Source organism: Austrofundulus limnaeus, unplaced genomic scaffold, assembly GCF_001266775.1.
Source record: "Austrofundulus limnaeus strain Quisiro unplaced genomic scaffold, Austrofundulus_limnaeus-1.0 Scaffold453, whole genome shotgun sequence".
In the NCBI taxonomy this organism is placed as follows: domain Eukaryota; kingdom Metazoa; phylum Chordata; class Actinopteri; order Cyprinodontiformes; family Rivulidae; genus Austrofundulus; species Austrofundulus limnaeus.
In genome coordinates, this window is record NW_013952855.1 from 358,323 (window position 1) to 371,333 (window position 13,011).

Consider the following 13,011-nt stretch of genomic DNA (forward strand, 5'->3'; position numbering starts at 1 on the left):
ACACACACACACACACACACACACACACACACACACACACACACACACACACACACACACACACACACACACACAGGTTTACTTTTATATCTCTGTGGGGACTTGTGGACTGTGGTTAACTGTGATGGATTGTGATGGACTCTGATGGACTATGATGGACTGTGGAGGACTGTGGTGGACTGTGGTGGACTGTGATGGATTGTGATGGACTCTGATGGACTGTGAAGGACTGTGGTGGACTGCGGTGGACTGTGGAGGACTGTGACGGACTGTGGTGGACTGTGGTGGACTGTGATGGATTGTGATGGACTCTGATGGACTGTGATGGACTGTGGAGGACTGTGGTGGACTGCGGTGGACTGTGGAGGACTGTGACGGACTGTGGTGGACTGTGGTGGACTGTGGTGGACAACCTGTCCATACCCAGCCTCTCATTGTGACCTGAAAAGCATAAATGTGTAAAACTAATGGATGTAAGCAACCACTGAACAGACTTTATTGGAACTCTCAGAAACTGATCATAGATGTTTTTCCACAAATTTTTAGAGTTAACAGATTCAAGATGGCTGCCACAGCAAATCAACATTAGTTATTCCACAGACAGTACAAAAGCTGTGCTGTGTGAGGAAACCTGTCATTCTGCAGTGCTGCCTGCYTGAAGCAGCAGGGCAGACTGTAAAGATAACCAGGGATAAGAATTAATCCACTTAGTGTCATCATGATGAGTGTTTGGACTGTTGGAGGTGCACTGAATACACGGCACAGCAGTGATCCCGATTCAAGTAGCTGGAAGTGTAGATGTTATCAGTCTGATTGGTTCAGTTTACACTTCAGTTTATCTCATCAATAATAATCTGATCACTCCCTTCAAACTGACACTGAGCAGCTTTGCTCTTCATGGGTAATCCTTTGACTAGATCCATATCTGAGGAACTTCAAGATAAACACCCTCACTGCACACAAGGCCCTGATCCACCAATCAAGATCCTGTCCCAAACCCTTGAACTCCTGTTTGAGGCAGACTCAACTAAACCTGATGGCTTGTGCCACCTTTATCTGAAGCACTGGATCAAAACCACGTTTTATGTAGTTTTCAATAGAAATATGAAAAGACATTTTCCCTSTTTGTTCTGAGAATTAAATATTATTTATATATTATATTCTGGGAAGGTTTATGTTTGTCCAGAAGAGTTACTGATTATCTGTGTAGATTAGAATAAAGGACCCCCCACCCCCACCCTTTATACAGGGGTGTGACTACACCCTTGAAATCTGATTGGCCACCCTGCCTGGCCACCCTCACCAGAGCTGTTAATCACTTTGTTCACACAAAAACAGATGTATACAGATATACAATGTTGTATTAAGTGCCTTAAAGTGATACTTGAGTAAATGGAAAAGCATTTTACCTCTCGAAGTCCTCTCTAAAAAATATTACTTGAATAAGTCTTAAAGTATATGACATTTACCTTACTTAATTATCAAAAGTAAATATTTAATATAAAACATACTTAATTATTCATAGTATTCAAAAGTATTGAGTAAAAGTGAGCTGTTAGAATGAAATGACATTTATTGGAAGGTCCCTCCCCAAAAAACATTTCAATAATGTTTAGTCACTATGGCCTTTAAATTGACTAAAACCTTACATGAAAAAGTTTTTGTTGAAAAATTTGAGATGTACTCGTACACTTCCTGTTTCAGCAGAATGTATCTCTGCCTCAGTCATCGTCATACTCGGCTACATACATCTGCTGTGTTCTGCTGGAGTGTGACGTGATTTGTGTCGTGCAGATGTGATGGATCACTAACAACCAATAGGGTGTTAAAATGATTTATTTTACATCTCTTTTAATTCACTCTATCCAGGAGGCCCCATATATCTGGATAGGTTTTAATTAATTTTTTGACAATAAGAAGCCTGAATGAAAACAGGAAAATTAATTAGGAGTAACAAGTTTCTACTTACCTTTTAAAAATTGTAAAGAGTATAAAGGACAGATAATTATGTGAAAATGTAAGCAGGAGTAAAATGTCATCAGAAAAATAATTACTCAATAAAAGTACAGATAACCCAAATTTTTCCTTAAATACAATACACAATACAATACACAGTACAATGCAATTTTATATGCAGCTGTCACTGTTCTGGATGTATTATAAATATTATCCATATTTCTATTTGTCTTCTGTATGTCCCAGATTTTGAATCGACTGCATAGTTCTAACGTGTTGTAGCATGTGTTCTATTTGGGTAAATAAAAACTTTAATTATTCAAAATTTTGGCGTGCTGTTCATTGCAAACCAAGACTGCAGGGAATTTAGATAAAATAGCAATTTTTCTGTGCCACCCTTCWACAGTGTGTACCCCTGGCTCTAGACATGCCCCTGCCTGTATGACCTCTGACCTACATTCATTTTTCCTTTTCACTTTTCTGTGTAAAAGATAAATTTGTTTTGACAGAGTCCTTGGTATTAAGACTTTCACATTGTTGAACATTTAATCAGTACTTAGCAATTTTTAATATTAAAAATAATATTAAAAATATTAATTAAATTATTAAAAATGAATGTTAATGTTTCACGTGGATGCATTTACCTAATAAGAAATTAGTCAACGTTTAGATTGTTTGTCTTACAGGTTCTGACCAGTGAATGTGTTTGCAGAACTTTAGAACAGGAGATAAGTTCAGTCAGTCAGGTTTACAGGCCTCAGTGAGGAATCTGAGCATCTGAACAGTGCTTCATCTTACTGTATCACTTGTGTCAGCAACAGAGAACCTTCTCTGTCTGGTTGTTTTTGCAGCTTATTTTGTGTTTCTTCCCCATGATGGTTCCTCTCTGTGTGTCACCTTGTTGTTCAGTCTTGTTGAACTATGTTTTAAATGAATTTTTGTCTGAAAATTCAGCACTACATTTATGATCAGTTTATTTATTTAGCACAAGTATGGACACAAGTCCACTGTCTAAGGCCATGAGAATAACATTAGTAAGTTTCATCAGTGCAGTTTCTGTGCTATGATTAGCTCTAAACCCTGACCTTAAGTAGTGATGACTTCATGAGATTTTTATAGATAATATTATTATTATGATTATGCCGTTTTCGTACTGTTTTTTTTTTTTTTGTTCAGTGATTTTTGGTCAACCATAGCACAAAAACAGCTGCACCAATCAACATGAAATTTGGCAGGGCTGTAGATGAGTCTGACCTACACTGCGCCAGCCAATTATTTTACGATAGACTCCATATTTGAGGAGGGGGCTCCTTTCAAAGAGGGGGTGTCTGGACATGCAAAAATGCTGATAACTCAGAAACTGTTCAACGTAGGAGCTTCAGATTTTTTTAGTTGTTTAGCTCTGATGAAGCTCTGCCCCCACCCCCTCGGACCCCCAATTTATCTGAAAAAGGGGTGTATGGACATATAAAAATGGTTATTGCTCAAAAACTATTAAGCATAGGAGCTTCAGATTTTTTTTTGGTTGTTTAGTTCTGATGAGGGGCTCTCCATCAGGTCAACCAATGAAAAAAAGCCCCCCACCCAAGCCACTACAATTTTGGGATGCAGCTAGTAGCATGACATTTATTAGGAATAAAGACTTCTGAGTTCTGGTACATTCGTGAGTGCAGGGGTCATTATGTTACTGCAATGCTGTATCTAGTTTGTCTATTTGAATGGTTATGTGCCACAGAGCTTTAAGGCTGCTGTAATTAAACCTTTACTTGAGAAACCCAATCTTGATTTAGGAGTTTTGGCCAACTATAGACCTATATCTAATCTCAGTTAAAGGGATACATGGCTCAACAGAGATAGGACTTTTCCTTAGTCTGGCTACAGTACTGAACAGAAACCTGGGATTGGTCTTGTTTTCTATTAAAGATGAAGCTTTATGTAAGGCTTTTTTAAACATAGATGTTAAAAATTATAGCTTAAATATAGCTTTTWCTAATCTAATTGAGCCAATTGGTTTTACTCAAAATGTCCACAGACCTACTCACTCCCTTCATCACACTCTTGATCTGGTTCTGATGTATGGAATAAAGAATAAGAACTTAATGCATCCTCACAATCCTGTTCTCTCTGACCATTTTTATATAACCTTTGAGTTTACATTAGCTGACTACTCAGCTATTGAGAGTAAATTTCATTATAGTAGATGTTTATCAGAGAACGCTGTAACCAAATTTAAAGAATCTCTTCCAATTTTATGTTCCTCTGTCTTACAGAGTATTGTAACATAGAGAAGTAACTTAGATGATCTTATTGATAATAAAACAACTTTTAATGCAAACCTCTCTTGATGAAATTGCTCCTCTGAAAAAGAAAGTAATCAATCAGAGGAAGCCGACTCCTTGGATTAATTCAGAGCTACGTTCTTTAAAACAAGCATCTAGAAAACTGGAAAGAAAATGGCGCTCTACTAACATAGGAGGATTTTACTTTACTTGGAGAGACAGCCCACGTACTTACATACTGTACAGTACCTGATTATTGAAAATGAATAATTACTTTCTAAAAGGTTTTTTTTACAATCTATGTTTACTAACAGACAAACAGGATTAACTTCAAAGGTTAAAGGCTAAGTTTTAACCAGACATTCTATGCAGTTTAGTACTTAGCCGATTAGTTAATGGTAAAGTTTATTTTTTAAAGAGATCTCACATAAATGTAAAACTGACTGAGTTACAGACATTTGGTGTTAGCTAACTTTGCTCAGCTGTGGTTGTCATTTTGAACTGAGTTGATTCTAAAAGATAAATAGGAGTTGAGGAGCATCTATTGTTTGCCTCTGAAAGTTGAAGCAAAATTCTAGCAGTGTTTTATGAAATATTTTGCTATGACAGAAAACACAGGTGGGCAATAATATTGTCAAATCTATTTGTTTGAACATCTTGTGTTGGACTGGTTTCTGTTAGTTTTCCGTTAATAGTTACATCATGATAAAATTGTTTTCTTAAACAGCAGAAGTTAAGTCCTAGTTCATAAAATGTTGTTGATTTAGGTGTCTTATTGATGTTTGTCTACATGAAGTGAAACCTTTTAATCCTGGCTCTTCTGTTGTTTAATAACTGTCCCACATACCAAAATTTGTCTGGTCCACTTCTGACCCACACACACACACACTAACACCCAGTGCTGATACTGCAACGAATGACGGCCCTTTCATGGCCAAGATGTGGCTTTGCCAAAGGTGGTCCATGCATGGGCCAGCACCACATAAATMCAACCACAATTGGGCCAGCTGTGGCATGCTGTCCTAAACTCTTTGTCATCATTGCCAGACCTGGCCCACATTCTGTTGACAAACCACTTGTAATGTGAAGCTGGCATCGCTGGCTGAATGCTGGCATTGCAAGTGGTTAGTCGTGAATATTTGTCATGGACTGTAGTCTACTCTTTATTTATTTTTGGACAAAGTGAAAATACACAAAGAAGTGCACTGTCATGTGCACAGGTGAGATGAACTGTTTGTGTGTTTGCTTTTTTTTCTAGCTATGAGTGTGACTGTGAGGGTACTGGCTTTGTTGGGGACCACTGTGAGGAGGACATTCCTGAATGTGCATCTAACCCCTGCCAGCATGGAGCCACCTGCATGGAGGGAGTCAACCAGTACCAGTGCTCCTGCTGGGCAGGTACTCCACATTTTCTCACTAAATGTGCTGCAAACACATCGTTGTGTGGCCCAAAGGTTCAGGCTTATAGTGACAAATAAACATTATATTTATGCCTCTCCAAATGCACCAAACCTTCTGGACATCTATGCTGGTGGATTGTTGGAGTTGTAGAAGTACAACAACTAAACATAGTGACAAAATACCTAGAAATATCTAAAGGCCAGCTAAAAGCTAGCTTTAAGCTAGCTAAAAGAAGCAGAGCAATGGCTTAAAAGTAAAAGTAGAATAAGAAGACAAAAACAGAACAAATATGTTGAAACATTTTTCAGAAAGAGAAATCTTTTTGAATGAATTGAAGAAATCTCCATATGAAAATATTTGTAAATAAAGTTAAATTGATGTCGTATGTGTGTCACCGGTCTCTCTTGTAAATTAAACTACATGTCTTGATGAGATAACCTGCCTAAATAAATAAATAAACAAATAAACAAATATTTAGATACAGTTTAAGTTAGAAAAACATAAGGTCACAGCACCCATATGAGCTGAACACTTTGAAATCAGAAAGGTGCAGGAGATACATTTTAGAATTAATTAAGTTTTAACAACTAAGTATAATTAAAAATTAATACATTTTCTAGTCACGAATAACCACTTTCAAAAGAAGGAAAAAGTATAAACCTGTGATTTTTATGATTTTCCTTCTCAGAAATTAGCCCAAATTGTGAGTTTATATATGTATATGTGTACGTATTTACATAAAACTAAGAAAGCTGTAATTCTGGTTACTGAGCAGAACTGAAATCTGATGAATGGGCTTGATATTGATGGATAAACATATGTGTATTCAGGTTACGAAGGAGAAAACTGCCAGGTGGATATAGATGAGTGTGAGCATCACCCCTGTGAAAACGGTGGTGAGTGTTTCCAGATGTCAGATGTTCTGAACTACCAGACGCTCCCTGAGCTCAGCACACTCAGTTTCACTTATGAAGCAGCAGCTGGTTTCATCTGCCACTGCCTGCCTGGATTTACAGGTACGTTCCATATCTGAAACAAAACTCTTGCTTTTACGGCTGACCCACTACTAATTCCAATACAGAGGATCATTCTGATAGTGTGTGTATGTACTCATACTTGTACTTAGAAAAGTGTTCCAGTACCACAGTACTCAATACAGATTCATGGCAGATTGATGTTTACTTCTTAGCTGAGCAGTCAGATGATAGAGGACGAGCAGTCAGCCATATGGAGGTAGTTCTGCTGCAAACCATCAATAAACACTGGAAGAGGAGGAAAACAGAAGTTTTGTATTTCACAGAGAAAGATGGTGACAGAATAAAGTTTGTGCTCAGCAATGTTTACAAGATTGGACAAAATCTAACTTTCAACACAAGCAGTTTAATAAAACATTAAAAAACAACACCGAGCTCAAAGGGTTGCTCCTTTTGTGGAGTTTAATACAAGATCCTCTGATTTCCATATCTGTTTTCAGAGTAATTGTAAAAAGTGTAACATCATTTCCTCCTTTTAGTATTCTGTTTTGGCAAATACTAAACTGTAACTACTTTCACTTAGTTTGAAAAAGATTTGGTATTGGTGCATCTCAGTTTCTTCATGCGTTGTCTCTGAGCCTGATCACGTCATCTTCCAGGAGAAAACTGCTCCGTTAATGTGGACGAGTGTGAGTCTGCTCCATGTCAGCATGGAGGACGCTGTCAGGATCAGGTCAACTCCTACCGATGTGTGTGTCCAGATGGCTTCAAAGGTAGAAGGATTTACATTTTCTGCTCTTTTAATCTTACCTCCTCACAACACATTGACCTCAAGCTGCTCTGCCTTTTCAGACATTGTGACTGGGTGCTTTTTAAGTAAAACACATGACTCTCCAGTTAAGAATTTATTTTTAGATTTATCATGATAAATCTCATTATGAGGAAAATTTATTTGTATGACTCAAAGATCTTTAGAGCATTTTTAAGGTATTGTTTTATATAAAAAAGGTTMAATTTATTTTCATACACTTTCAACAAATAAGGCAGGGCCATTCACCTAAATTGCTCTGGGGACCACAGTTACTATGGGTCAACAGCTGAGGGGCCAAACATACAGCAATTAAAATTACTATGTAAATAAACCAAGACTTCCTGTAGGTTTTGCTTGGTTTGGGTAGGGAGCTGCAGCCCCACACTGGTGATATTGTCTCATGGTTGAAAGAATACTTTGAGGATCCCATCATGCTGCACTGAGATGCTGAAGACTTCTCGGGTCGTGAGACTGTCATGGTTGAAACACACAGAGGACCTGGACAACACCTTTAGTTTAGGGTGGTGGTCCTCATATGTATAAAGTGGGACCTAAAAGGGTGTCCCAGTTTTCAAGGAAGTTCTGAACTTCTCCTTGAAGTGAGAAGTGAGAAGTTCTGACTGACTGTTGGACCTCGGACACAGAAGGACTAGTGTGGCTTTCATCCTGGTCACGGAACAGTGGATCAAATCTTTTCCTTTGCCAAGATTGTAAACGGAAACTTTGACTCCCCAGTCTACGTGTGTTTTGCAGATCTTGAGAAGTAAATGGTAAATGGACTGTACTTATATAGCGCCTTTCTATCCATCCAGGACACTCAAAATGCTTCACACACACATTCACACAGTGATGACGGCAAACTATATTGCAGCCACAGCTGCCCTGGGGCACACTGACAGAGGCGAGGCTGCCATACACAGGTGCCACCGGACCCTCTGACCACCATCAGTAGGCAAGGTGGGTAAGGTGTCTTGCCCAAGGACACAACGACTGAGTCGACTGGACGGGGATTGAACCGGCAACCTTCCGGTTCCAGGATGACTCCCCAAATCACTCTAGAAGGTTAATAATGATATTCTTCAAGGCATTGTGTGKGGGTGCTGATAGAGTCTAGGGTACCAGATTCTCCTTTTAAGGCTAACCAATTCCTTTATAATCAAAGCAAGGGCTGTCTTCACATTCTGGGCACAAAGTCACAAATATATTTATTTCTGTATTTGGTGTTCATGGATAGAACTTCATTGTCTTCATGGGGTGGATGGTGTCGGGTTTGGAAAGCTCGTTGTCTTGTCTCTGCTTTTGGCAGATGATGTGGTTTTGTTGGCGTCTTTAAACCATACTTCCAGTGTTTGCTGAGGTGGTTCACAGATGGTATAAGTGTCAGTTCCTCCATGTCTGGCCATGGTTCTTAACTAGAACATGCTGAAAGGTTGACTGGTCGTGCACGAGTCTCTGCCTCAAGTGTAGGAGTTCAAATATCTGGGAGTTTTGTTCAACACAGAGTGGAGTGAGAGATGGACTGAAAGATCAGGACTTCATCTGCTGTAATTGGAGTGTTGCTATGGACCTTTGCAGCAAAAACAATCAATAACCACTAGTCTAACTATGTTATAACCTTCACTCATGGTCATGAAATGTGGATCACATCTGAAAAAAACATCACTAAGACAAGCAACTGAATGAACTTCCTTTGTAGGTGTTGCTGAGTCCAGCTTTTGAGGTAAAACAATCAGAATCATCTAGGAAGGCCTCAGGATCCCCCAGAAAAAGCCAGGGAGGTGGGCGGGGTGTCTAGGTTTCCCTCGTGGGCTTGTTGGCTCCATGACCTAAGCACTGATGAGTGGAACAAGATGGATGGACTTTCTCTGTTAAAGGGCTGTTGTTAAAGGGCAATGGGCCCATAACTGTAAAGATAACTGTTTGCCTTTTAAAGGCCTCTTCTGAACTGTTTCAGCAAGGTACCTTCCTTTTGTGGGGCTCTAAATGCCTAAGATGAAGGGACCTGAACTGGGCTAAGTCAGACCTCCACAGTAAAAATGTTTAGAAGATAACCTTGATGGCAGGTCTCACAACCTCCATATTGACCAAGCAAGAAAGGATTAGTCCTCTCCCTGCTGATTATTCCTCATGGCTAGCCAAGGTATTAATTCCCCATTGGAATAAACTTGTCACTGCATCAGTCAAAACAGGAGGACTTGCACTAAACAGCGACCTTGAAACAGTAAAATCAGGCCACCAGCTGTCCTAAACAAAGTACGAGGTTAATTTACCAACACAGTTGTGAGCGTTAAATGTGCAGGCATCAGCAGTTGTGTGTGTGTGTGTGTGTGTGTGTGTGTGTGTGTGTGTGTGTGTGTGTGTGTGTGGTGGGGGCGGGGCAGGGTGGGCACATATGGTATGAAGGGACATCGCAAACAACACAAAGCCAATAAACTGAGCCATATGTCAGGAATCCATCATGGCCATTAAATGAAGGTCTCTTCAGAAAATTTCAGGGGGGAGTAAGATTAGAGTAAATCTGTTTAAGAACCTAATTAAAGTCTAATGAAGACGAAGACGAYCCAAAACAGTGTGAGCAAAACAAAAACAAAACAAAGACCTCTTCCAGGTTATCCCTCTGGTGTTCTGCTGGTAAAGTGTTTAATGCTTGTTACTACAACAGATAAAGACTGAAGAAATCGTATGTAAAACTACTGTCTTGTCTCAGTAACATTAGATAGCTTGTGTGTTTCAGATGAGATTSTCTACCTCTATTATTCATTCTCACTCCTGACTCGTCACATATTGACACTTGTCCAGGTTCCCTCTGGTCCAGTTTTGACGTGTCGGGTAACCCCCCTGCGTCAGTTACTGACGCACAGGGCTTTTCCAAGTTCGCACCACATAGGGTCTTTGGGTTGGGGTCCGTGGTTAATATTAGAGATCAGGATTACTGGTTAATATTAGGCAGTAAGGTCAGGGATAGGATGTCTAGGGGTAACAGAAGTTAAGTTTAGGGTTTGGGACTGTTAGTTGTCATGCCACCCGCTTCGGATGTTATCATCCATTAAATGGACGTTATTAGCCGTTATCAGTCCCATAGAATGGTTTCAGACTGACTTCAGACTGTCCCGACTGTGCCGCGTAGTGGGTTCTCCGTCCTATAGAATGACTTCAGACTGTCAGCTGGTTAGTATGAGGGTTAACCTTACCCTGAAAACACTAAGGTTTTTATGCAATCTTGTTAATATGAGGCATAAAACCACTAAGGTTAATTTTAGAGAAAATGACATGGGCTACGATAAAGTWGACCGGACTCTGGAGGTAGTGGATTGTTGCATTCCAACATATATGACACTGGTTACCCACTAAGGGGCACTGTCGGGACAGTCTGAAGCCATTCTATGGGACTGATAACCGCTAATAATGTCCAATTAATGGGCTGATAACATCCAAACCGGCTGGTCAGGCATTGTCAACACTTTTCAAAAATATKACAACGGGCTCCTCCTCCTTGTTCTCGTCTCGTCAATAACTGATGCGAGGGGTTTACCCTGTGACGAGTTGGCAGTGGGAATGACCTCCTTGTTGCTCTAAATCAGTGGTTCACAAAGTTTTTATCTTCTGACCCACAAAATATTCATRGCAAAAATTTGTGACCCCAAATATTACTGGTCTGAGTACACAAAATTTGTTAATAACCCTAAAAACAAAGGCTRCACAAATATAAATACTTATTTATAYTTATTTTGTGTTTTTGTAATAATTATAGGGAAAATATTACATCACCAATTATTTTATTACACTTTACATTGATTTATGAAGTGCAGTGGTTCCCAAACTTTTCAGCTGTTGACCCACAAAATAACAGTAGAGACATGTGCCCACAACTATTTTTGGATGATAAACATTTGTATCAGGTCAACTAAACATGGGCATAGTAACAATATTTATTATTCTATATTTATACATTTTAGGCAACTAAGGCAAAAATGTAAGTAATTTAGAAAATCTTTTCAGGACCCCACCTTGATGTTTCAGGACCCCACTTTAGGTCCTGACCCCAACTTTGGGAATCACTGCTCTAAATTCCTCTTCATGTCAGATCATCCCTTTGATGACACAGTTACTATCACAGTAAATTTAAGGTCCGTATCTGTAGAATTCACTTTGTTTTGTCCATTTTTGTTTTTGCTCAAGTATCTTATCTGCAGTGGAGTTTGGTTTACACTAAAAGTCCATCAGTTGTATACAGTCATGACTTTTTGAGAGTTTCAAATTGATTCATGAGATATTTTATTAAAGATATCAGACATCATTCTCACTTTTGTCTTTGTTTAGGGGTGATGATAATAAATCCTTCATATAATGCCTTTCTGGCTCAGAGACTCAGTCCAGCTTCTCTCAGGACTGGCACAGCCCAGTCTGAACCTGCAGCACCTCCTGCTGGCTCTCTCTAACAGCTCCTGCTGCTTGTGGCCTGCTGTAAACCAGCTCATGGAGCAGAGGCAGGACTGCAGGCCTGCACTCCTCTTACAGTATCTACTGACAGGAGCCAGATGGAAGCTTACCGCTCTGCCAGGGCTGAGCTGCTGACAGGCGAGGTGCAGCGGGTGAGAGGGAGGGAGGAACTGTTTCAGGGAGGGGCAGAGAAGGAGGCAGAGACAAGATGGGCAGGGCTGCCTTGTAATCACTTCTGCCTGCCTGGTACAGAGTGGAGGAAGACGAGTGGGAGAGGACTCTGCTGTGTCACACTTTGTGAGGAATACAGTTGTCTTTAGGCATCATGAAGGGAAGGTGGCTGATGCTGCTGCTGTGCTTCTGCTGGGGGCCACACTGCCTGACAGGTAGGGTGTGTAACTCTTCATTGTGATAGTGCCATCAAAAAATGTGTGTGCTGTCACCTTTGAGGTTAGAGTAGGTGTGTTGTTTTCACAGCTGACTCCACTGCAATCTGTGATTCCATTATTGAGAAACTTGTGACGTTTGATKTCATTGTTTATTACTGAGATGACAATATCAAGTTGTGATAAATTCACATTTTACTCTCTCCTCACATTCTCTTCTGGCATCCTCTTCATACACACCTGGCTAACAGGTGTGCACCTCAGGACCAGTGAGAGTCTGTCGAACTGAACAAACATTTGCAGCAGCAGAACTGCAGGTACTTGATCTATAACGGTCAAGTACCTGCTATTCATCTCAGACCTTTGTGAAATTTATGTTAGGCTCTCTGATATTGCAAAAAGATTTTTTTATTGTGCAATAAGTTCAAATCCATAGTTTTGTCCTTCCTGGCAGGGCCAATGACACCTACAACTCAGAAAAGAAGAAAAAAATAACTTATGTAACTTGTTGGAGTAATGAGAATCAGCATTAGTCATAAATAGTTATAGACTGATTAAATGTTCAACAAATTTGAATTGACTGATTTTGGGCACTTTTGAATAACTGGCATTCCGCCATGCCTGCAATTAATCAATTACAAAGTAGAAAAAGGACTTTGCAGCAGCAGCAGCAGTTACAACCTGTAACCCAAAATGTGGGTTTTTTTTATAAGCCAGAATGCTTTTCTTTATATTCATTTTAAATGTACGGGTTATTTTAAGGT

The 13,011-nt window shown here is 39.7% G+C and overlaps 1 protein-coding gene across 2 annotated transcripts in view; it reads left to right on the forward strand.

Annotated features, from left to right (window-relative positions):
* LOC106529583 (protein crumbs homolog 1) overlaps positions 1 to 13,011 on the forward strand; it is a 62,172-nt gene that overhangs the window by 18,919 nt on the left and 30,242 nt on the right. For both annotated transcript variants that reach the window (XM_014025050.1, XM_014025051.1), the window contains exons 4-6: positions 5,494 to 5,633; positions 6,467 to 6,652; positions 7,270 to 7,383. In XM_014025050.1, coding sequence (XP_013880504.1) covers positions 5,494 to 5,633; positions 6,467 to 6,652; positions 7,270 to 7,383 — 440 coding nt within the window. The remainder of the gene's footprint in view (positions 1 to 5,493; positions 5,634 to 6,466; positions 6,653 to 7,269; positions 7,384 to 13,011) is intronic.